General features: G+C 42.9%; 1 protein-coding gene across 3 annotated transcripts in view; it reads left to right on the forward strand.

The window, feature by feature from the left end:
* The window catches only part of LOC126484137 (uncharacterized), a 375,463-nt gene that overhangs the window by 302,788 nt on the left and 45,960 nt on the right, over positions 1–26,715 (forward strand). For all 3 annotated transcript variants that reach the window (XM_050107520.1, XM_050107518.1, XM_050107519.1), the window contains exon 5: positions 6,502–6,698. In XM_050107520.1, coding sequence (XP_049963477.1) covers positions 6,502–6,698 — 197 coding nt within the window. The remainder of the gene's footprint in view (positions 1–6,501; positions 6,699–26,715) is intronic.

The following is a 26,715-nucleotide window of genomic DNA, read 5'->3' on the forward strand; positions in this document are numbered from 1 at the left end:
CCCGCGTGCCGGCCGGCCTCACATAATTGTGACTCCTGCAATGTTTGAACGTGCGCACACTCTCATTCGAGATCATCGACGGATCACGATCAAACAACTCGCTGCTCAACTTGACGTCTCTGTTGGTAGCGCTGACACACTCGTCCACCAGTTGGGTACTCAAATATGCGTGTCCGCTTGGCTCCTCGCCGCCTAACAGGGGACCACCATCTTTTTGGGCCAGTGTATGATGCACTCCTCGGAAAGCGGAATATGGATGATGGGGAGGTCTGTGAAGCAGCAGGACGTTGACTCCGAAGTCACCCAGTGGAGCGGTACCATGTGGGCATCCACGTCCTACCAGTAATGTGACTTAAAGGTCGTCGCATTGAATAGACATTATGTTGAAAAATAGGGTATTGTAGGTTAACGAAAAAATGTAGTGTACTGGAATTCTGAATAAAGCCATCAAAGCTGCATGTGCTGCAAGCTATTCAGAATGTACCCTCTCGTATTTTGCAACGCGTATAGCGCTGGCTGGTAAGACGGGGAAACGCACGTCAGTCATAGGTTGAACCCGAGAAACAGATTAATTTGCGTTGAAATGGTACAGTGGTAAAGCAATGTAGAATTTGTTAGGTGGTTTCCCACACATGTCTTGGTAAATTCGTGAATGGTTCCGCATATCGAATTCAGCAACTCGAAAAAATGAACAAAAAAGGTACAGTACGAACGCAGACAGAAAATGCCGTACATAGTTTTAGGCTTTCCAAGCGCTGTAAAGAGTTGGCGTCAATGTGTGTAAAGTCGTCGGGTATGACTTCCGGTGACGGCTGGTAGTGATCGACGGAACTCTGATCGCACAACGTGACGTCACGGACGCCCTGCGTCCTCAGTTGTTACCTCTCATGCGACATTATCCTGGTGCTATTTTCCAGCACAATAACGCTGGTATACGTAATGGAGTGTTTCATTGAACTGTCTCTTGTGGCGAGCAGGATGCCCAGGTCTGTTCCCGATAGAACATGTGCACGACCATCTCGGGCGTCAAGTCCATCCCAGTATCAACATCGAGGATATAAAGGAGCAGTTGCAAAAACTGTGGGTCACCTAGCCTCAGGAGGGCAAAAATGTGTTTGTGAAACCCTTCTCCAAGAATCTGCGCATGTAAACATCTACATCTACGTGATTACTCTGCTATTCACAATAAAGTGCCTGGAAGAGGGTTCAATGAACCACCTTCGAGCTGTATCTCCCTACCGTTCCACTGTCAAACGGCGGGAGAGAAAAACGAGCACTTAAATTTTTCTGTGCGAGCCCTGATTTCTTTTATTTTATCGTGATGATCATTTCTCCCTACGTAGGTGGGAGCCAACATAATGTTTTCGGAATCGGAGGAGAAAACTGGTGATTGAAATTACATGAGAAGTACCCGTCGAAACGAAAAACGCCTTTGTTTTAATGATAGCCACTCCAATTCACCCCTATTATTTCGAACTATCTCCTCTATTTCGGGATAATGCAAAACAAGCTGCCATTCTTTGAACTTTTTCTGTGTCAACCGTCAGTCCTACCTGTTGCGGAGCCCACACCGCCAACCAGTACTCCAGAGTAGGGTGGAAAAGCGTGGTGTAAGCAGCCTCTTTGGTAGGCCTGTTTCACCTTTTAAGTAAACTGGCAATGAATGGCAGTTTTTGGTTTTCTCTGCCAATAACACTACAGATGTGACCGTTCCAATTTAGGTTGTTTGTAATTGTAATCCCTAAGTATTTCGTTTAGCGTGACTTATCGAGTAATCTAAATTTAGCGGATTTCTTTCAGTACTCATGTGAATAACTTCACACTTTTCTTTATTCAGGGTTAATTGTCACTTTTCGCAACATACAGTTATCGTATCTAAATCATTTTACAAGACGGTAAATTATAGCATCATCTAGAAACAATCTAAGAGGGCTACTGAGATTATCTCTTATGTCGTTAATACAGATTCCGAACAACAGGGCTCCTATAACACTTCCTTGGGGAGCGCCGGATATTACTTCTGTTCTACTCGATAACTTCCCGTCTATTACTACGAACTGTGACCTCTCTGACAGGAAATCACTAACCGAGTCGCACAACTGAGGCGATATTCCATAGGCACGCAGTTTGGTTAGAAGACGCTTGTGAGGAACGGTGTCGAAAGCCTTCAGGAAATCTAAAAATATGAAATCAATTAGACATCCCCTGTCGATAGCACTCATTACTTCATGAGTATAAAGAGCTAGTTGTGTTTCAGAAGAACGCTATTTTCTGAATCCGTACTGACTATGTTCTAATAAATCGTTTTGTTCGAGGTACTTCATAATGTTCGAATACAGTTTATTTTCTAAAACCCTACTGCAAATCGACGTTAGTGATATGGGCTTGTAATTCAGCGGATTACTCCTACTTTCCTTTTTGGCTATTGGTGTGACTTGCGCAGTTTTCCAGTCTTTAGATGAGGTTCTTCTGTGAGCTAGCGGTTGTACATAATTGCTAAATATGGAGCTATTATATCAGCATACTCTGAAAGGAACCTGAGTAATATACCATCTGGACCGGAGGCCTTGCCTTTATTAAGTGATTTAAGCTGCTTTGCTACACTTCTATGTTTCTCATCTTGGGAATTGTTCTTCATTGGAAATCAGGAATACTTATTTCGTCTTCTTTGGTGAAGGAGTTTCGGAAAATCTTGTTTAATAACTCTGCAGCCGGCCGATGTGGCTGATCGGTTCTAGGCGCTTCAGTCCGGAACCGCGCGACCGCTGCGGTCGCAGGCTCGAATCCTGCCTCGGGCATGGATAAGTGTGATGTCCTTAGGTTGGTTATGTTTAAGGAGTTCTCGGTTCTAGGGGACTGATGGGTCAAATGGTTCAAATGGCTCTGAGCACTATGGGACTCAACTGCGGAGGTCATTAGTCCCCTAGAACTTAGAACTAGTTAAACCTAACTAACCTAAGGACATCACAAACATCCATGCCCGAGGCAGGATTCGAACCTGCGACCGTAGCGGTCTTGCGGTTCCAGACTGCAGCGCCTTTAACCGCACGGCCACTTCGGCCGGCCTAGGGGACTGATGACCTCGGATGTTAAGTCCCATAGTGCTTAGAGCCATTTGAACCATTTTATAACTCTGCTTTTGTGGCACTGTCATCAGCGACTTCAACGTTGTTATCGCACAGTGAAGGTATTGATTTCTTCTTGCCATTGGTGTGCTTTGTGTATGACCAGAATCGCTTTGAGTTTCTTCCAGATTGCGAGACAAGAATTTCGTTGTGGAAATTTTTATAATCATCTCGCATTGAAGTACGCGCTAATTTCGAACTTCTACAAAACTTTGCCAATCCTGAGGATTTTGCGTTATTTTAAATTTTGCATGCTTCTTTCGTTGCTTCTGCTACAGCGATCTTACGCGTTTTGTGTGCCACGGGGGATCAGTACCATTACTTATTAATTTATGTGGTGTATATCTCTCAATTGCCGTCGTGCATGCATCCTGGAAAGGGACGTGCAACGTCCACCTGGTAAGTGGGCTCGTAGAGCCAAGTTTTTTTGTAAATTTGATTCGGTTTTCCTGATCAGTGAAATAACATCACACACTCTGTCAACCCGTAATGTTTCATTTCGTTTTCTAGTGCCCTTCTGGTTACTTAATTTGTTTTACTAGACTGTTTAGAATGGTGACATACCGCGACTGTTCTCAAGGAAAGTCGGAATTGTGTATCTACGACGCCTTTTACATTGCGCACCATTTTTGTTCCGTTTCCACTTGCTTCCTTCAGTGGTAGGTCGAATTATGAAGTACACCTGCTACTATTCGTAGATATTCGTTTTTTACGAACTCCAAGTTTAACCGTTACGTCACTAAATTTTGTTTTATTCTTGATATGTTCCCTTTCGAGGGCACGTACACTGATTTCTGAGGAGCTAGTGACAATTTGACAGTTCAACTCCCTCCTTAAAGTTTATGGAGCGCCGTATTACACTTGACTTTTGCAGTTCATCTCGAGCCACTACTTGCGACGAGCAACTCGTTGTCTGCAAATGTTGTCAGTCCGTTCCTCTTTCCACTGTTGCCAAACGTCTGCAGAATGGGCTCCAACGCTGCATCACAAAATTCTGTGATACGCACTGACCCCTGTGGACATGCTTTCTAGATACTCTTCATCATTTCCTACCCTGGGCTCAGTAAAGGCGCTTGACCTACACGACAATGGTCTCGGAGTCCTGTGGACATCAACTCCCTAACGTGACCAATGAAGGACGGCCATCATTGGTTATGAAAAGGGAGAGTAGCATCTGTGACCATGGCTAGATCCAACACGATTGGTCAGAAGTTTTCGATCGTCAATAACAGCTGTGGATTTCTAGTTAAAACAGGGATTTCGTTTCGATTATTCTATTATATCCCCGTTCTGTTAATGAAACAAGTATAAACATGTAAAGACAAAACGCCTCTGTTGTGTATCTGGTTATTTATATACAGGGGCGCTGATGAGTATCCGCATCACTGACGTACATTTACCTAAGACGGTTCCATTCGAATAGCAATCATTTCTTCACCTCTCTGTGTAGCAATGAATAGACATTATATGTAAATAGAAGGTGGAGAGGGGTAGAAAGGAAAGGAAATGGGAGGGATCACTTTGTTAGCTGCATTGAGACATTACCCGGAATCGACGGTGATGGTTGAAAATGTGTACCGGACCGGGATTTGAACACGGGACCTCCTGCTTATAGGCAGGTGCGGTAAACCGCTGCGCCATCCCGGATACAGTGTTTTCACATCTGCACGAACTATCTCGGCTCGCCTCAAGGCCGATCCACACTCCCATCGAGTTTCACCTATCCGCAGCTCCTATCTATTTCCTTCATATTCGCTCTTCCAAGGTTGCCACAGGAGGTTGGACGTATTTGGTCATTCGCACATGTCCGAAAACACAGACACCACACATTAGCATAAAAACGCATTAGTTTACAGTACATTGTGTGAATCTAGCAGTGTGTTTGTATACCTGATCAGGTTCATACTATATTACCTTCTTATGGGACGGAAGCGGCAGCCGTATTGTAATTGCAGCTGTTCATCAGGAAGGCTATTATAGTAGGACAATTGGTACAAATGTCGGCGTAGCGCAATCTACAGCGGTGTATACGTTGTAACGGTGGAAGCTAACTAGTGACAGTGCAACTCTTTTCCCCATCTGGAAGACTCCGAGTAACATCACACTTTGAAGTTCTGTTCCTATGTGTACAAAGTAAACCTCAGAGCACTCGTACTGTACCTGACAGTCGCGAGGAAGTAAATAGTGTCGGACAGGCTCCAATCTCCGTGTCAACAGTACAACGCTGTCTGCGTGAGAAAGTTTTTAAAGGGATACAGAGTGGCCAAAACACCTTTACCACGCAATCAAAATAATGTGAAAAATTTGCAATAGGCGGAGCAACATGAGAAATGGAGTGTGTAGTAACGGTGCAAGGTGTTATTCACGGACGGATCTAAGTTTGAAATATTTGGAAGCCATCGTCGAATTTTTGCTCGTCGAACTCGTGGAGAACGCATGAAGAGTCAGTGTGTGACGCCAGTGGTGAAACATAGTGGAGGGCCGGTCATGGTTTGAGGATATTTCACTCTCGATAAATTTAATGATCTAACAAGAAGAATTATTAAAACAAAGGACGACATAACAAGTACTGAGGAACAATGCTGTCCCATCTGGCAAGAAGAGGTTTGTTTTGTGGAAGCACAATGAACCCAAACATGTTTCTAAATTGTGGAGACGATAAGTCAATAGACAATCTACATCTACCTCTACATCCATACTCCGCAAGCCACCTGACGGTGTGTGGCGGAGGGAATAGAAATATGGAGAGCTGAAAAATATGGTTTAGCAACGTCAGTCACCTAACTTAAATCCTACTGAACTCTTATGGGACGAAGTTCGAGTCCTCCCTCGGGCATGGGTTGTGTGGGTTTGTCCTTACGATAATTTAGGTTAAGCAGTGTGTAAGCTTAGGGTCTGATGACCTTATCAGTTAAGTCCCATAAGATTTCACACATATTTTTTTCTTATGGGATAAACTTGAGAGGGAGATCACAAAATCGAGGTCACATAATGCTGAAGATCTATCGAATAATTTACAGACGTGTTGGATTGCAATCTCTGCAAAAAAACACTACAAAATCTTATATCCAGAATGCCAAGAGTTTGAGCACGTGTTCTGAGGGCAAAACGCGATTATTTTCGAGATGCTAAAATCTAAACCAAGTTGTATTTTGCTTAATGGTAGAGAAAGGAAATATTTATTTTGTTCGTGTGTTTAGCTTCGAAGAAGTGTTTGTACACTGAAATAAAGTATATAATTTTTATCATGGGTGACAGAAAATTCTTGACCTGTAGTGTGCCTTGAGTGAGTTTCCGTCGCTATCAGAGCCGTATCGGCCCACGGCAGCCTGGAATGACTCGAGGGAGCAAACGAGGCGCCGGCCCTTGTTTACAGGGCCTGAGGGAGCTGTCGTGCGCCGCCCGCCGGCACGGGCTGTACGCGGTGGTCAACCTGCCGGAGCGGGTCAACTGCAGCGGCTGCCCCTGCCCGGGCTTCCCCGTCACCGCCGACGGCGAGGAGTGCCCGCCGTCCGGCGCCTACTTCCACAACACCAACGTCGCCTTCGACCGCACCGGCGCCATAGTAGCCAGGTACCGTTCCGTTCCGTTAAGGCAGGCGCCTACCGTAACAGCAGAATCTGTCGAGTCCTAAGTTGTGAGACTATGAAGCCTAGATGTACCTGTCGGTATACCGCAATGCTTTGAGAAATACGAAAAAGTTATGTGAACCAGAGTCAGTCGATCTGTTGGACATGATAACGTCAGGAAACACTGGTACGTTGCCCTTTTCTTGCCTTAGTCTAATGCAGAGTGTATCGGAAAGAATCATCCGATTGTTTAACAAAATCGTAACTATTATGTTGTTTGAGTTACGTGCGTAAACAACGTACTGTTGTAAAGCGCAACCTCTCGAGTATTATATGGTTCCCGTTAGGTAGCAGCGGTGTGTGGCAACTTCAGTTCCAGTAAAAATGCTGTCGGGGCAACAGCAAGCGGTTTGTGTTCTACGATTTGATCAGTGCTAGTCAGTAATAACTGTTCAGCATGAATTTCGTACTAGGTATGGTGTGGATCCTCCTACGGCACAGTGCATTAGACGATGGTGTGAACATTTACGAGGAACGGGTTGTTTGTGTGAAGGTAAATTGCGAGGCAGTCTCCCAGTGTTTGACACAGACGTCTACATCTACATCTACATTTACGTGATTACTCTGCTATTCACAATAAAGTGCCTGGCAGAGTGTTCAATGAACCACGTTCAAGCTGTCTCTCTACCGTTCCACTCTCGAACGGAACGCGGGAAAAACGAGCACTTAAATCCCTCTGTGCGTACCCTGATTTCTCTTATTTTATTGTGACGATCATTTCTCCCTTTGTAGGTGGATGCCAACAGAATGTTTTCCCAATCGGAGGAGAAGCCCGGTGATTGAAATTTCATGAGAAGATCCCGTCGCAATAAAAAACGATTTTGTTTTAATGATTGCCGCTCCAATTCACTTATCATGTCTGTGACACTATGTCCCCTATAATACAAAACGAGCTGCCCTTCTTTGTACTTTTCGATGTCATCCGTCAGTCCCACCTGATGCGGATCGCACACCGCACAGCAATACTCCAGAATAGGGCGGACAAGAGTGGTGTAAGCAGTCTCTTTAGTAGACCTGTTGCACCTTCTAAGTGTTCTGCCAATGAATCGCAGTCTTTGGTTTGCTCTACCCACCATACTATATATGTGATTGTTCGAATGCATCCGCCATAGTTTCACAAGGAGTCCGCAGAAATCCGTTCGCCGTGCAGCTCGACAGCTCAACGTGCCCCCTATATCCGCCTGACATGTGGTTGCGTCGACGTTTACACATGAAACAACACAAAATTCAGCTACTACAAGCTCTTCGCCAAGGTGACAACAATAACGTGTGGAGTTCTGTAATTTCGTACTTGGCTAGATGCAGGATGACAGTTTTCTTCCACGTCAGGGGTTTAGTGACGAGGCAAAATTCCCTGTAAATGGAAAGGTGATCCGTCGTAATGTGAGAATATAGGGTACGGAACAAGCTATGAAGTTGTACAATATGAGAGGGACTTTGCAAAATTTAACATTTTTTGTGCAGTTTCAAGGGAAAAGATGTATGGTCCATTTTTCGTTACCCAGAACACTGTTATAGGATGCATATATCTCGATATGCTTGAGAAATTTCTTTTCCCGCTACTGATTCGAACGACTTCATTTACCAACAGGATGGGGCACCACAACACTGATATCTGGAAATGCGGGAATTTTTAAATGAACGGATTACTGAAAGATGCATTGGCCGCACAGGAGCAAATGATTCAGCCTTACATTACAGGCTTCCAAGGTCACCGGACGTGACTGTTTGTGATTATTTCTTGTGGGGTTTATAAAAGACTATCTTTATGTGCCTCCATTACCAACAACAATGAATGAACTGAGACATCGTGTGGAAGCTGTACCCCAAGACATACTCGCAGCAGTGTGGGAACAATTTGAGTAGCGCGTTGACATATACCGTACATCTCAAGGGGGTCATGTTGAACAGCTACGGAAAGGTATAAAAAAAAAAGAAAACTTTTTGAGTTTGCCGTTCATCAAACCCAAAATTCATTGTATATGTTTATTAGTTTTAAAAATATAGACGTGCCAAATCGGTTGATTCTTTTTGATGCACCCTGTATTTCAATATTTTATTAGAACCTAACGAAAATGTGTTTAACACTCCCACCGTCCGCCGCCCACCATCAAAGCTCGAACACCCACTAGTCTGGGGTAGGGAGAGGGTTGACTACCACTCTCTTAACACTTGTAGTCATGACAGTCCGGCTTGTTTTTGTCGTACACTGCAGTAAGAGCGTGCCTAACGGCCAACATGCTTAACTGCTCAGTAAGACATGTGGTGAGCGCGGCTCGAACTATCGGTATTTTTTTCTTAACGATCGAGAACGTGAGTAATGGAAACGTTGGACAAACAGCAAAAATAAGCCACTCAAATACCCTTTGACATCACTATATTTGAATAACTTAATACGAAATACTAATAAACAACAATATCGGCGGAAACATTAGCCACACAATAATAAAACGGCCTTAATACGAAGATCAACAAAGCTGCTCTTGTTTCATAGGCCACAAAAGAAATATTCCATTTATTCTGGATCAAAAACAAATAATTCTGCGGCATGTTTCTGTCAGTGTGTCAACACAATCTTTGAGACTGCGGGTGGTAGTACGTTTTCTGCTGGTCATCTTCATCATTGTTGTACCTGACTTGTAATAATATAATGACTACACAACGTAGATTAAAAAAGTTCATTTTCTGTTGTAAATTTCTGGCATTATTTATTGTACTTCAAAAAAGAAAAAAAAAACGTTCAAACATTTGTGAAATCTTATGGGACTTAACTGCTAAGGTCATCAGTCCCTAATCTTACACACTACTTAACCTAATTTATCCTATGGGCAGCCGGCCAGGGTGGCCGAGCGGTTCTAGGCGCTGCAGTCTGGAACCGCGCGACTGCTACGGTCGCAGGTTCGAATCCTGCCTCGGGCCTGGATTTGTGTGATGTCCTTAGGTTAGTTAGGTTTAAGTAGTTCTAAGGTCTAGGGGACTGATGACCTTAGAAGTTAAGTCCCATAGTGCTCAGAGCCATTTATCCTATGGACAAACACACACACACTCACGCCCGAGGGAGGATTCGAACCTCCTCTGGGATCAACCGCACAGTCCACGACTCCATCGCTTTAGGTATTGTACTTCATTCTGTTTAAAGTAGGGTATTTTTATATTATAAACATGATCCAATTTGGGATTACTCCATACTTCTAAACACTAAAAGGCACAGAACGTAAAAGATTCTTGCTTCATTTGTTGTACGTGAACTGCACTGATATATTGTTGTGATCACGCTTCACGGCATAAATCTTTAACTAAAGTTTAGCTCTCTGCACACTCTTTTGTTGTCTCCCAAAGTTAATCTCTACTGTTCTCTCTAAGTTGAAGGTCATTAATCTTTTATTAAGTCTCTCAATTATCTCGTTTACTATACGTCTGTTGTATATGTCTTTTCGTTCAACAGTTTATTTGATGCTAATGTGCTGCCTGGAGCCTTTCCAGTAACAAACTGCTTGAGAATCGTGGGAATGAAACGCACATTAAGTGAATTGTTACGTAATGAGCGTGTTTTAATAAAGATAGAAACATATTTCTATCGTTAATTCGCGTACCTCACATTGCTTGCTATAATTAAGAGGGAAATAAGTTTTTGAACTAGCGTCCTACTGATTACAAAGCATAACGAAATGACATGGAGTGTCTTTCCTATTTACGCTTGAAAGAACACGTCCTTGTATGTTTTTCATGTAATAGTATTCATGTTCGCTTGGTTACAGTGGGGTAAACTAAAGTTACGGGTACATTAATCAATAACTGATTACATATATTCATGTATACGCTATAGCATTAGTTATTTAAGTTATGAGTTTTACTGTGCAGATGACGATTTTACAATCATTCAGAAATCAGACTAATGCCTAGAACGTTGATAGATGCTAAAAGCTAATTAAGTACGAAAATGAGTGTCGGTAAGGCATAAGCAAATATTTATCGGTTGCCTGTCAGAGGACAGGACAATCAGAGTACGGTACCTAGGGGTCCCACAGTAATACAGGATCTCATGATTTATGTTTTCATTTCTAGACTGAAATTTTCAGAATTTCACCCAATGTCCAAAATCTCTCAAGAAAAAGAATCGTTTGGGTTGGTTTGTTTGTGGAAGGAGACCTGACAGCGAGGTCTTCGGTCTAATCGGATTAGGGAAAGAGGGGGAAGGAAGTCGGTCGTGCCCTTTTTGAAAGGAACCATCCCGGTATTTGCCTGGAGCGATTTAGGGAAATCACGGAAAACCTTAATTAGCATGGCCGGACGCTGGTTTGAACCGTCGTCCTCCCGAATTCGAGTCCAGTATCTAACCACTGCGCCACCTCGCTCGGTAAAAAAAAAAGATAAAAAATAGTAATTAGTGAGGACTAGTCCATTTACTGGGTCTTGAAGTATCGTTAGAGAAGGATATGTTTGTTCATCATAATTCTTGGCAATATTTTGAAAAATGTTTCCACGCTGAAACTATCGATCATTACGTCGCTATACTCTGTCTTTCGACGTTTTGAGAATCCCTTGAGATGTACATCACCCTACTTGTAAGAGCACGGGAAGAATAGTTGTTCCTACGTCTCATTTCGAACGACAAAAATGTATTATTTTGTGACTAATTCCGATCCAGTCTGTCCCACAGCAATGGCCACATGCATGTTAGACACTCCTAAGTTTACCGCAGTCAGGCGGTCAACATTGCTGAGTGATTTGACGTAGAAACACTACGTTCAATGGTTTGGGGTGCCATTAAATACAATAACCGATCTTAGTTCCTCCATAGCCATCTGAATAGCCATTGCATCGAGGAGGCAAATTCCGTGCCCTACTTTGATAGGAAAATTCACTATCATATATGACGACGGTTCTGTAAGAGTGTATACGTTATACATGTGTTCATCTGATGTGAAACCCATCGAATAATTGCTCGACATAGTTAATGGTAACTAAATAGGAGTCATTGCTGAAGTTGCTTTGTCGAGTCACTAAGGTCGACTCACTAAGGTCCTTAACACATTAATATCGTTCAATGCTGTCATCCTAAAAAAAAGACATAATTATGTTGGTATTTTAGAGAGTACTGATCACCCTAAAATCATAGAAGATGCTCGTAATCTTTCGAATTAAGCAACTTTTTATATCCTTCATAATACAGAAAACGTAACAGAGATACAATAACAGTTATAGAAAACATCATATCTGTAACTGAATGCAGAATGTGATCGCTGTTTTCAGAAGTGCATATTAGATGTAAAGAGAATAATGACGAAATTCGGATTTTGCAGTTTGAGTCCGTATGCAGAAATGAGTTTCTATGATGGAGCGTCTTTACCGTTCACGAATCATTTGAGGTAGCAAAATAACTTCTCTTCCGCGTACAGCTTCAAACCATTCTTGGTTTTCGAAACTGTTAATATTTACTTCACTTCTCTGTTAGGAAGTGCCGGAGAGTTCAGAATTCATGCACTTTAATTACAAAGAAATCTTACAGTTACAAGTGTGTACTGAGAAACGATCAGTAAGTTTTCATGGACCTTGCGTTTGGATTGGTCATGAAGGTGCGAAAATAATCAGTCTTAGTTGAATAAGGTTTGCGTTAAGAACATGTTGTTGGTGATCGAGGAAAAAAGAAATATGATCTTACCGTAGATTATAATTTCTGTAATATAATCACCTTTCATGAACTGGACTCTCGTTTCCAGCATAACAGCTAACGTGTTTTTCTGTTCCGATACCATCCCCGAGAAAATAAAGAGTACCAGTCATATTCATTTCAGCTCCATTCTATGGTTTAGGGATGCCTTTAATTAATCGGTCATTAGGGGTACAACTGAATTTAAATGAATTCCCCTAATTTCGGGGACATTTAAATTTCAAGAACTTCTTTTACATCATCTTTTGGCAACAGGGCTTTTGCTCTTCGAAATTAAATTACCACAGGAAATTACGTGAATTAATTAGACGCGATCATAACGCTTTTAGACTGTACAGACTGTACACAGGCAAGAAACAATTTGTATTTGTTATTCATTTCCAAGTTATCCTAGTGTCAATAGGCAACACAGTACTACCCATGATATTAATTATTGCTTCATATCTACCACCGGCGTAAATTTTCGTTTGTCAGGACATGTTCTTTACATTTCACGCCCAGGATTTCTGAATGGATTAACTAGTGTCATTTCGTATCGATCCATTTCATTGATTTAAGTAATATTGATTCCAAACATTTCCTTCCAGTGAACTGAATTCAAATGGTAAAAACGAATACTAATACCTCATTTCTGTTACTAAGACCATCATTCCCTTTATACAGGTGTACTAGTATTACTTCATCACTGTTAATATCAACACGAGTGCTGTCACTATTGCTTCGACTACTTGGACTGCCCTTCTGCCCCCATTATTTCACATATCATTGTTTACTGTTTCTTTTAGCGCCCTAATGTACCTACTCCCACAGATTTGTTTGCCGCTAATGGATCCATCCTGATACCACCTCCACCACTGGGTATTGCGTTCTAGACTGGCAGGGCAGCATAGTAGAAGTATTCTCTTTGTTGCAGTCTGTACTACGGCTCACTGCAATAAAATGCAGCCACGTTTCTGAAAACCTTGGCGCAGACATGATGGAGTCTCTAGGAAGTCATTCTCTTCAGACGACGCACACGTCTGTAGTCTTCCCTCGACACCTACGGACAAGATTAGGCAGGTTTATGACGAGTAAGTAAAGTATAGGGGGTTGAAAGATTAGACAGTTTCCTGTGGAGTACTTCCTCGATACTGGAGCTTCAGTGTCGTCCACGATAGCACAAAAATTAAAGATAATTTTACGTTCGGCACTGAGAATAATTCATAACTGAGAAAATTGTATTGTTGAACTCTGTGTACAAGTATGCGTAACTTGTGCACTGAATTATATCGATTCATTAGAGTCCTGAATAATTAAAATCTTAAGCTGTCATATAGTATGTTCTTGGCAATGCTTGTTGTCGTTTCGACGAATAATGTCGTCTGTAAACTGCTCACGCCATGTAAGAAAGGCGAACAGTAACGTGAAGTTCCCATACCGTACTGTGCACAGATTTGGCTATAAAACTGAATAATTTACTGTAAGCTCAGGAGAAAATCGAATAAGTTAAGCAGAAACAAGAAGTTATGCTTGAACTGTTGCTCTTGGGAGTCGTGCTTGTAGGTCGGTCGCGAGATTTGCGTGTCTTTGCGGCGTTACGAAGTTATTCTCTTGTTGAGCAAACTTTGTGCTACTGCTGTAGAAGGGATTGTCAGTGATTGAATCAGAACTTCGCTATCAGAAACATTGTTTTGTAAGCCACTAGCAATATTTATGACAAAGTTGGGATTAATACAGTTTTATTTAGTCTGATATTTCAAGAATTTAACAGCGTCTTACGTGCTTCTTGTCAAGTTATTTAGGATCGTATTTCCATTCTTACACAACTGAATTATATCGCTCTCTACGGATAATACAGCTTAGTAGTGAACTATTCCTATACGAGGTAGTTACCAGTTGCACAGAATAAAGAATGATTTGATGATACTGCTTAACAGGTATTAGACCAGTTTTTAACTTCCTGTATTCACATGTTTCCATAATATTTCAGGTCTCGGAAACATACTGTTTACGAAATTTCATATCACCTGAACCATACTCTTACACGAATGCATGCGACGATATACGTAATGATTCTGCTAGTGGATCTTTCTTCTGTTGCTGATGTAGAACATTCCCTGATGTTCTTCTTTCTTTGTTTTATATGTTTCAAAAATCATTTGTAATTAAGGCTAAATCTGTATCTTCAAGACTGCTCCGCAATCCAAATCAATGGCCTGACAGAGTGTTCATCGAACCACCTTCAAGCTACTTCTCTATTGCTCCGCTGTCGTACAGCGCGTGGGAAAAGTAAACATTTAAGTTTTCCGTGGAAGCTCTGAGTTCTCTTATTTTGTTATTATCATCATTTCTCCCTATTTAGGTGGGCACTGTAATATATTTTAACACTATTAGGACAAATTATGTGACTGAAACTTTAAGAGAAAATCCTGCCGCAACGGAAAATGCCTTTGTTTTAATGCTTGCCGCCACAATTCGTGTGTCATATCCGTGGCACTCTCTCCTCTATTTCGATATCATACAAAACGAGTTGCTCTTCTTTGAATTTTTTCGATGTCCTCCGTCAGTCCCATCTGATACGGGTCTCACACTGCACAGCAGTGCCCCAGAAGCGGGCGGACAAGCATGGTTTAAGCAGTATCTTTAGCAGATCTGCTGCATTTTCTATGTTTTCTGCCTATAAAGCGCAATTTTAGTTTGCATTCCTCACATTATCTGTGCGATTGTTCCAGCTGAAGTTATTCGTAATTCTAATTCCTAAAAATTTAGCTGAATTTACAGCTTTTAGATTTCTGTGATACAACCGAAATTTAACGGATTCCTTTTACTAGTAGTATTCATGTCGACGACTTTACACTTTTCGTTACTTAGAGTCAACTGCCACTTTTTGCGCTAAACAGATATCTTGTCTCAATCATATTCTTATATTTTTGATCATGTGATGACTTTATAAGACGGTAAAAGTCAGAGTTACCCATAAACTCTCTATGGGGGCTGCTCAGATTGTCTCCTAAACCGTTTGCGTTGATCAAGAACAGCAGAAGGCGTATAACACTTCCTTGGGCAACGCCAGATATTACTTTTGTTTTATTCGATAACTTTCCATCAGTTACTACGCGCAGTGAGCCTTCTCACAGGAAATCTCGAATCCAGTCAATCAACCAAAACGATGCTCTACACACACGCAATTTGATTAGAATCCGCCCCTAATGCCTTCTGGGAATCCAAAAATATGCAATCTATTTGACATCTGCTGTCAACAGCACACGTTACTTCACGAGAATGGCTCTGAGCACTATGGGACTTAACAGCTGTGGTCATCAGTCCCCTAGAACTTAGAACTACTTAAACCTAACTAACCTAAGGACATCACACACATCCATGCCCGAGGCAGGATTCGAACCTGCGACAGTAGCAGTCGCACGGTTCCGGACTGCGCGCCTAGAACCGCGAGACCACCGCGGCCCGCGAGAATAAAAGGCTCGTTGTGTCTCACAAGAATTATGTTCTTTGAATCCGTGCTAGATATTTGTCAATCAGTCGCTTTCTTCGAGATAATTTACAATGTTCGAGCGGAGTATATGTTGAAAAATCGTTCCGCAAATCGACGTTATTGATGTGGGTCTGTAATTCAGCGAATTACTTCTATTTCGTTTCTTGGGTATTAGTGTGACTTGACTCTATAGACGGTAAAACTTGAGTAATTTATGCGCTTCGTAATTAATAAATAGCAATGAGACTAAAAACGGGGAATAATTTTGATTTAAATTGATGTGAAGCCTGTGACGTAAGCTTTTACGGAATTATCACGAATTCCCTTGTTCCAGTTTCGCTGTTTGCACGTTTAATAACGTGCGTTTTAAAGTGTCTTTGTCTGCCGCCAGGGGACAGTGCTGGCGCAGCTCCGGTTTCTTATATTATGTAAATGGCGTGCTTTCTAATATGGCAGGTGATTCTACAATATTTGTTTACTAATGACACCAGTTTGGTAGTGAAGGATGCTGTAAGTATCACAGGGTAGGTATTAGATAGTGCGGTTAAGGACATAAGTTCACGTTTCCTAGAAAATAAACTGATGCTAAATCACTGTGAGATTCAATTGTTAGTTCCTAAAACACTATTCAACTAGGACCAATATTTTGATTACACAGAATGTGGATATCATTACAGAGTCTGAACAATTAAAATTCGTAGGTGCTCAGATTGATAGGAGGCTGTTGTGGAAAACATATTTTCGTGATCTTGTTCGAAGACTTAATGCTAATACATACGCGAGTAGAACATGTCCCAAAGAAGTAATGGTACAATACGAAAATTAATCTACTTTGCTGATTTTCATTCACTTATGACTTATACAGGTTGTTTCTCCTAAGAGCCATCAGGCGCATTTTCTCTGATTTTTCAGTAGATATTTGAACTTTCATTTATGCGTTGTCTAGCTGGTCTCAGCCCAAACCAATAGTGCTCGTCACGTTTTCTTGAGACGCTCAGCGTATTGGGCAAGCATCAGTTTATTTCCAAACACAAAAAAAATGACTTTTGAAACCAAATTTTATTTGCCCATTAGTAGGAGCGGTCCCAGATTAGTCTAGTGGAATGTTGTTATTACCGATGTGAACTGGCAGGGAGAGTAAAACTCGAGGAATAACCAGTAATCCAGCAGCTATAGCACTGCCTTAGCAAGTGCTTACTGCTACCGCCAAGAGTGCAGGGCCACTGATTCGCTGCTGGATTGCTGTTTATTCTCCGTGTTTTACAGTCTCTTTTACTGCATATCGATAAAACGAATACGTGACTAGACTAACTCTGTGCCCTCTACCAAATGGGCACATAAAATTCACTTAATTCTGGACAGAAGCCTAATCAGAATTTCGATGCCAGCCGCGGTGGCCGAGTGGTTCTATCCGTCTCAGTCTGGAACCGGGCGACAGCTACTGTCGCAGGTTCGAATCCTGCCTCGGGCATGGATGTGTATGATGTCCTTAGGTTAGTTATGTTTAAGTAGTTCTAAGTTCTAGGGGACTGATGACCTAAGATGTTAAGTCCCATAGCTCTCAGTGACTTTTTTTTTTTTTTTTCGTTTCGATCACACTTAGTTGACTTTCGTCAGGAAGGCTTACATAATACTTCTGCGTCCTTTTCCTGTAAACTACTACAAGAATTAAAAATGTTTACCAGTAATTCGCACACTTGCCAGTCAAACTGAAGAATTTCCTCTTGGCTCACGCCTTCTGTTCTGTCGGGGATTTTCTGTAAAAGAAATTAATGAAGTTCGCTTGTTATATTGTTCAAAATGGCTCTGATCACTATGGGACTTAACTTCTGTGGTCATCAGTCCCCTAGAACTTAGAACTACTTAAACCTAACAAACCTAAGAACATCACACATACCCATGCCCGAGGCAGGATTCGAACCTGCGACCGTAGCGGTCGCGCGGTTCCAGACTGTAGCGCCTAGAACCGATCGGCCATCCCGGCCGGCTTGTTATATTGTTCGTCACGCTTTGACAGTAACAGAAAAAAAATCACAACTCCAACTAGGAGTTGCGTGATACAAACTGAAGTTAGTAAGCGTTTCTCTACACATGAAAGATGATGTCAATTCAAATTTCGTACCAGAGGCATAAGAGTGGCCTTAGTGGCACCACTATCAACACGAAAATCATTTTTATTTAAATACACTCTTTAATGGTCGTGAGCATTGGTTAACTTCGAGATTGGACGTGAAGAGTTGATGTTAGTCAAGAGAGCCTTTAACGTTTTAAGATCCCACTATCAACATCTCACTGAGTTTGAACGACGTCATGCAATAGGGCTACGAGAAGCTGGATGTTCCTACAGCTGAATTGCAGAAAGTCTTGGCAATAACGTTGCCATTGTACATGATTCCTGGCAGCGGTGGTCACGGGAATGTACGGTCGCTATAAAACCGCGCTCCGGACAGCCACGTGGTGCTACCGAGACGGAAGACCATCGCGTGCGGCATATGGTTCTGGCGCACCGGTACTGCGTGTGCAGCAGCACATTGAGCAGCATTTGGCGCCACAGTGACACAACTCGCTGTTGCAAATCGGTTACTTCAAGGACAGTTCCGAGCCAGACAACCTGTAGCGTGTAGTCAACTGAACCCAAACCACCTCTGTTTGCGACTTTGGTGGTCTCAAGCGTGAGGTCATTCGAGGGCAAGTTGGTTCTGCCTTGGTGTCATTAATGGCCGTGTGTTGGTTGGAAGTAGTCCTGTTGAGGGCATGTAACCAATCGGTCTGCGTGCAGTACTCAGTGGACCTTCTAACAATACCACCACTTGCAAAGTAGGTTTGAAATCAAATTAATAATGTTGTTCACGCAGCGTATGTTCGGTTTATCGGGCAAAAACAAAGTTATTGACAGTGGATGGTATCGTCAGAATGGAAATAATGAAGTCACTGTAAAAAAGTCATTAATTTTGGCACTTATCTTGAATGGATTCCCACGTAGATTTCGTCGAACTTGTTATGGCTCATCTTGTTGATTCTAGGGCAATCCCACTTTGACTGCTAAGAGGTCCCGATCTGTATTTTAGCAATATTTGAAGACCTAACAAATACGTTTTTCAGGAAATTCTTAATGATCGAACAATCCCAGATCAGAACGATGGTATGGTGGAAATAATTTTTGACTTGGTGATCACGATCCACATTTTTATTAAACTTCTTGTAAATTCACATATACTTCTTCCTAATTGCCACATAATCAAGAAAACAGTTTTGTATCAATCTTCACATATTTAATTTCTACTTTAACCAAACACAAGACTTGACTGTTCTTTTACAAAGCGAAATAACAACTTAACTTCTGCAAAGTGAAACAAAGACTGCTGTGTGCGCATTCGCCCCAAAACGGTTGCAAGTAAGTCAAAGATTATGACAGTCTCACAGAGATGAATACATACAAGAACCATATCATTGTAATACATCGATACATCGGAGTACCTATACATTAATAAAACCAAATGTGAATATTGTCACAAAAATCTGTCTGGTACTTCGCAGAAAAGTAGTACGATATTACTGGTATCGAGAACTGGGATTGGAGCCGGCCATGGTGGCCGAGCGGTTCTAGGCGCTACAGTCTGGAACCGCGCGACCGCTACGGTCGCAGGTTCGAATCCTGCCTCGGGCATGGATGTGTGTGATGTCCTTCGGTTAGTTAGGTTTAAGTAGTTCTAAGTTGTAGGGGACTGATGACCTAAGAAGTTTAGTCCCATAGTGCTCACAAGGGAACCTCCCCATCGCACCCCCCTCAGATTTAGTTATACGTTGGCACAGTGGATAGGCCTTGAAAAACTGAACACAGATCAATCGAGAAAACAGGAAGAAGTTGTGTGGAACTACGAAGAAATAAGCAAAATATACAAACTGAGTAGTCCATGTGCAAGATAGGCAATATCAAGGACAATGTGAGCCGAGGAGTGCCGTGGTCCCGTGGTTAGCGTGAGCAGCTGCGGAAGGAGAGGTCCTTGGTTTAAGTCTTCCCTCGAGTGAAAATTTTACTTTATTTATTTTCGCGAAGTTATGATCTGTCCGTTCGTTCATTGACGTCTCTGTTCACTGTAATAAGTTTAGTGTCTGTGCTTTGCGACCGCACCGCAAAAGCGTGCGACCGTGCGATTAGTAGACGCTTTTGCGGTGCGGTCGCAAAGCACAGACACTAAACTTATTACAGTGAACAGAGACGTCAATGAATGAACGGACAGATCATAACTTTGCGAAAATAAATAAAGTAAAAGTTTCACTCGAGGGAAGGGTGAACCAAGGACCTCTCGTTCCGCAGCTGCTCACGCTAACCACGGGACCACGACGTTCCTTGGCTCATACTGTCCTTGATGTTGCCTATCTTGCACATGGACTACTCAGTTTGTATATTTTGCTTATTTTTTCATGGTTCCACACAACTTCTGTTTTCTCGATTGATCTGTGTTCAGTTTTTCGAGGCCTATTCACTGTGCCAACTTATAGCTAAATCTGAGGGGGATGCGATGGGGAGGTTCCCTTGTCAGAGCCATTTGAACCATTTGAACTGGGGTTGGAGTGCCGTAATGGTCACGTAAATAAAGATCCATTACAACCCACAACAGGCGTTATGGTCTGGGGTGCTATTTCGTATCACAGAAAGAGCACTTTCGTGGTCATCCCACGCACCCTGACTCCAAATTTGTACATGTCAGTCTGATGATTTGGCCTGTTGTACTGCCATCCATTAACAGCATTTCCAGTTGGATAACGAACCGCTGTTGTAACCCAACGTGCTCTACAGAGTGTCGACATAGTGCCTAGGCCTGCTCGATCACCAGATCTGTCTCAAGACGAGCACATATGGGATACCATCGGACGACAGCTCCAGTGTCATCCACAAGAAGCAATAACCGTCCCCGTATTGACCGTTGCTATTCACGGTATACATAAATGACCTTGTGGATGACATCGGAAGTTCACTGAGGCTTTTTGCGGATGATGCTGTGGTATATCGAGAGATTGTAACAATAGAAAATTGTACTGAAATGCAGGAGGATCCGCAGCGAATTGACGCATGGTGCAGGGAATGGCAATTGAATCTCAATGTAGACAAGTGTAATGTGCTGCGAATACATGGAAAGAAAGATCCCTTATCATTTAGCTACAATATAGCAGGTCAGCAACTGGAAGCAGTTAATTCCATAAATTATCGGGGAGTACGCATTAGGAGTGATTTAAAATGGAATGATCATATAAAGTTGATCGTCGGTAAAGCAGATGCCGAACTGAGATTCATTGGAAGAATCCTAAGGAAAAGCAATCCGAAAACAAAGGAAGTAGGTTACAGTACTCTTGTTCGCCCATTGCTTGAATACTGCTCAGCAGTGTGGGATCCATACCAGATAGTGTTGATAGAAGAGATAGAGAAGATCCAACGGAGAGCAGCGCGCTTCTTTACAGGATCATTTAGAAATCGTGAAAGCGTTACGGAGATGATGGATAAACTCCAGTGGGAGACTGTAGGAGAGACGCTCAGTAGCTCGGTACGGGCTTTTGTTGAAGTTTCGAGAACATATCTTCACCGAGGAGTCAAGCAGTATATTGCTCCTTCCTACGTATATCTCGCGAAGAGACCATGAGGATAAAATCAGAGAGATTAGAGCCCACACACAGGCATACCGACAATCCTTCTTTCCACGAACAATACGAGACTGGAATAGAAGGGAGAACCGATACAGGTACTCAAGGTACCCTCCGCCACACACCGTCAGTTGGCTTGAGGAGTATGGATGTAGATGTAGATGTAGACCAACCAAGTGCACCAGGCATGCAATTCCGTCTTACAAACCGACATACGGTACCTGTGTAACACGATGCGTACACATTTGCATGCTTCCATTCAATATTCTGGCGTTTACACAGATTAATAATGCATCTGCATTTCGCATTTGCAGTGGCTTATCTCGCACTTGGAAGTTGTCGTCTGCATAGGATTCGCATTTATTTTCTTATCGATTATTACTTTTATGGTGTTAATTTGATGCACCGATCGTTCCATGACCTTGCAGAGTTTCTCCTCAATTTGGCACTACAAAACTAGATATGTAAAATAAATAAAAAATAAATAATGGCTTCGTCTGGTGGAGAAAAGTAAAAAAATCCGATGTACAAACACATACAAGTATTGAAGTGATCCTGTACCACGAAACGAGGCTGCTCATATTGTTTTACCCAACCTGTGTAAATGAATCCGGTTTCCAGAACTTATTGCGCTGCAAAGCCGAGACGATTTCTGAAACCCCAGAGCAGCAGTTTGCTCGCGCTGTCGGCTGGCCTTTCGCCCACAGCGGTCGGTGAGAGCCGATCGGCGGTGCGGAGCGGTCCTGAGGTGGACGAACAACTTTTCGTGCTGTCCCCACCACGGCGCGGTGGAGCTCGGCCGAATCAATTTTTACTGCGCCGTGATACGAGAGCCCGCGCCTGGCGGCACGCATCCCCGGCTGTCAGCGACCGGCTGCTGGCCCACTGCGGCCCGCCGTCCGCTACTCTATCTGCCCAGTCCTACCACGAAAAAATAAAATAAAAAATAAAACTTCCACCAGAACCGGCCGCTTATCTCGCAAATATTGATGGCGTACACACTGCTTTTTATTGCAAAAGAAGTTTTGTCGTCACAGAGGCAGCTGTGAGGGGTTTCTTGTTGTTCGATTTAACGGCCACAAAGGAACTTTCTGTATATTGTTGTAATTGAATTATCGGCTGGACGGATTTGACGGTTCCGGCGTTTAACTTGAACTCCAAGTGACTTCAGAAGTTACATTACTCCACTATAGCTTTCTTATGTGACGAATGATGACCGTGAGCCACGGCGACAATGTTGTAAGGCCATGATAATTGACTTGTCAAATACACTACTGACCATTAAAATTTCTACACCAGGAGGAAATGCAGATGATAAACGAGTATTTATTGGACAAATACATTATACTAGAACTGACATGTGATTACATTTTCACGCAATTTAGGTGCATAGATCCTGAGAAATCAGTACCCAGAACAACCACCTCTGGCCGTAATGACTGCCTTGATACGCCTGGGCATTGAGTCAAACAGAGCTTGGATGGCGCGTACAGGTACAGCTGCCCATGCAGCTTCAACGAGATACCACAGTTCATGAAGAGTAGAGACTGGCGTATTGTGATGAGCCAGTTGCTCAGCCACCATTGACCAGACGTTTTCAGTTGCTGGGAGATCTGCAGAATGTGCTGGCCAGGGCAGCAGTCGAACATTTTCTGTATCCAGAAGTCCCTTACAGGACCTACAACATGCGGTCGTGCTTTATCCTGCTAAAATGTAGGGTTTTGCAGGGATCAAATGAAGGGTAGAGCCACAGGTCGTAACACATCTGAAATGTAACGTCCACTGTTCAAAGTGCCGTCAATGCGAACAAGAGCTGGCCGAGACATGTAACCAATGGTACCTCATACCATCACGCCGGGTGATACGCTAGTATGGCGATGACGAATACACGCTTCGAATGTGTGTTCACCGCGATGTCGCCAAATACGAATGCGACCATCATGATGCTGTAAACAGAACCTGGATTGATCCTAAAAATTGACGTTTTGCCATTCGTGCACTCAGGTTCGTCGTAGAGTACACCATCGCAGGCGCTCCTGCCTGTGATCCAGCGTCAAGGGTAACCGCAGCCATGGTCCCAGAGGTGATAGTCCATGCTGCTGCAAACATCGTCGAACTGTTCGTGCAGATGGTTGTTGTTTTGCAAACGTCCCCATCTGTTAACCAAGGGACCGAGACGTGGCTGCAAGATCCGTTACAGATGCCTGTCATCTCGACTGCTAGTGGTACGAGGCCGTTTGGATCCAGCACAGCGTTCCGTATTACCCTCCTGAACCCACCGACTCCATATTCTGCTAACAGTCATTGGATCTCAACCAACGCGAGCAGATAAACCGCAATCGCGATAGGCTACAATCCGACCTTTATCACAGTCGGAAACGTGATGGTTCGCATTGCTCCTCCTTACACGAGGCATCACAACAACGTTTCACCAGGCAACGACGGTCAACTGCTGTTTGTGTATGAGAAACGGTTGGTAACTTTTCTCATGTCAGCACGTTGTAGGAGACGCCACCGGCGCCAACCTTGTGTGAATGCTCTGAAAAGCTAATCATTTGCATCACAGCATCTTCTTCCTGTCGGTTAAATTTGGCCTCTGTAGCACGTCATCTTCGTGGTGTAGCAATTTTAATGGCCAGTAGTGTAATAGACGGTGGTCACGTTTCTCATTTTTCGATCTTCTTCTTCATTGAAAGTTAATTACTCTTCTTTGCAGGATGTGCAGCTGATAGGATAAAAGTTAAGTAACTAAAGTCGTATCCAATGAATGGTTGGGAGACGCGGAAGGGTTTCTTCGTTTACGATTTTTTTCAGCAGTGTACATATAAGAACAACTGACAAAAAATTTGTCAGGTCAAAGAGAAATCATCTTAGCCTCGGTAATGACTTCATTCCAGCGAACTTATTTTACTCAATGCAGCTAAAAACATACCAGAGCAGTTTTGAACAGCAGTTTCTGTGTGTAAGGTTTCTTTTTTTTTTTTTTTTTTTTTTTTTTATACACACTAATCTACAAGCAAGCAGAACTGGCAAAAAATCAGTCAGCTCGAAAAGAAGTGATGCGAATTATTTACTTTCGTAGACTCACCTAATTGCGTGGGCGATGGATCCTACTTATCGCTCGCTGTTACAGATATTCTGAAAGTCATAAATATTGCATGATTTAGCGGCCTAATAAAGGTACGATAAGTTGCCTGAACGTAAGAGCGCATACGTGTAGCCCTCCGTGACCGTCTTGGAAGATAGGGTTGTCCACAGTACATCTATAGGGTTGTGGATGATGGGACCGCAAAAATGTCGAAAGACCCAGCGTGATATTCTCAATGAGTGGACTCAATTATTCCAAACGTATTTTAAAAATGGGCGTATCTGTGCGTGTGTGTGGTGGTATGTGTATGTGTGTACAGTGTAATGTTATGTTCGTGTTGGAAATTTGGAAATTTGTGGTAAGGATCTAGGGGACCAAACTGCTGAGGTCATCGTTCCCTAGGCTTTCACACTAATTAAACTAACTTAAAACAGCTTACGCTAAGAACAAGACACACACCCATGCCCGAGGGATGAGTCGAACCTCCGACGGGTGGAGCCAAGCGAACCATGACAAGGCGCCCAAGACCGCACGGCTACCCCGCGCGGCTCGAGTTGGACATGATGGGAGAAGGGAGAAGGTGAAACCCCATACCGGCACGTACCCTCTCGAACAGGACCAAGGGGCCGCAAGAATCCTACGGACAGATCAGCATCCACTGTGCCTCGCTTCATGAAACAGTGCAGAGAGGGACATGGGATTGAATCCACCACAATGGCGCAAAGATTGGTGACCACCGCACCAACCTTCCTGTCCCCTCTGCTTCAATGGCAAAGAGAAATTTTCAACAGCACACGGCGTACCCGAATGGTCACCCATCCAAGTTCGGGCCACGCCTGAAGTGCTAATCATTGCTGGTACGGCGGAAACCGGTGTACTCACATGGGCACGGTCCTAGACAACTGAGACGTCTTTATTCGTAGTGAATTCACTGTTTTCTTTGGTTAATGACACCTACACTAATACATACACGATCTGATCGAAAGTATACGGTTACCTATTAGCGGGCCATTCGCCTTTATGACGACTTGAGCTCTGCTGGGGACATTTTCAGTAAGGTGTCTGAATGTCTGTGGAGAAGTGGCAGATCAGCAATGCTCAAGGGCCGAAACCAGAGAGGATTGTAATATTGGACGCTGGGGTCTGGGGTGAAGTCGTCCTCTAACTAATCACAAAGTCATTCCAGTTGAATCAGTTCGGGGCTCTGGACAGACGGTCCGTTACAGGAACGTTACTGCACACGGCACGCGGCAGGTAACGTTCTCCAGGAATTCGCTAAACCCAAACCCTTTCATCGGACCACAACAGGGTAATTACCCTTTTCCAGTCATCCACTGTCCAGCAGCATCGCTCTTTACACAACCTCAAGCGTTGCTAGGCACTGACCACAGGAATCTGTGACTTACGGGGAGCTGTTCGACCATTGTACATTATCCTTTTTAAGACGCTCCCTACTGTCATTGTGTCACTTGGACTCTAGTAATACTTTACAAATCACACCTGACTGCAAGCAATAGAACCTATGCACCATCAACCTACAATATTGGCCACTTAATTAATGCAACGAGTACAACGACACTTTTCTTCCAACGATTCCCGTTTAAGTTTCCTGCACGTTTCTGCTGGTCTCTACCAATTTTAATGCCGTGCCATTGCGTGGAAGAATTCTGTTGATATGGTCTTTCTGAGTGACGTAGCGCTGTAATCAGAGACTGGAATTTTTTTCTGTGAGGGGTTGTACGTTTCAAATCCCAGTGCAGCCACAGTATGTCACACTGGATGAAATAAAAAAAATCTGTGAACTGTGAGTATTTTTTCTATTTTTTTATTTTACTATTTTTTTTTTTTTTTTTTTTTTTTGCTACCAACACGTCTTACGAGAACTTTTTCAATTTCAATCATACTATGGATTCAGTACAATGACAGTAACAGATCTGCGAATTAAATAATTACAACAGAATTACAGCTTTTCTAATTGCAGTTTAATACAAAACCATAGTTTTTCTTGGGTCCTAGGTTCAAAGTCTTCTATCTTTCCAATCTTCTGCCTGAAAATCTCTTCCCACGTTGTTTTCTGGCGCCCCCTTATT

Source organism: Schistocerca serialis, chromosome 6 (genome assembly GCF_023864345.2).
Source record: "Schistocerca serialis cubense isolate TAMUIC-IGC-003099 chromosome 6, iqSchSeri2.2, whole genome shotgun sequence".
NCBI lineage: Eukaryota > Metazoa > Arthropoda > Insecta > Orthoptera > Acrididae > Schistocerca > Schistocerca serialis.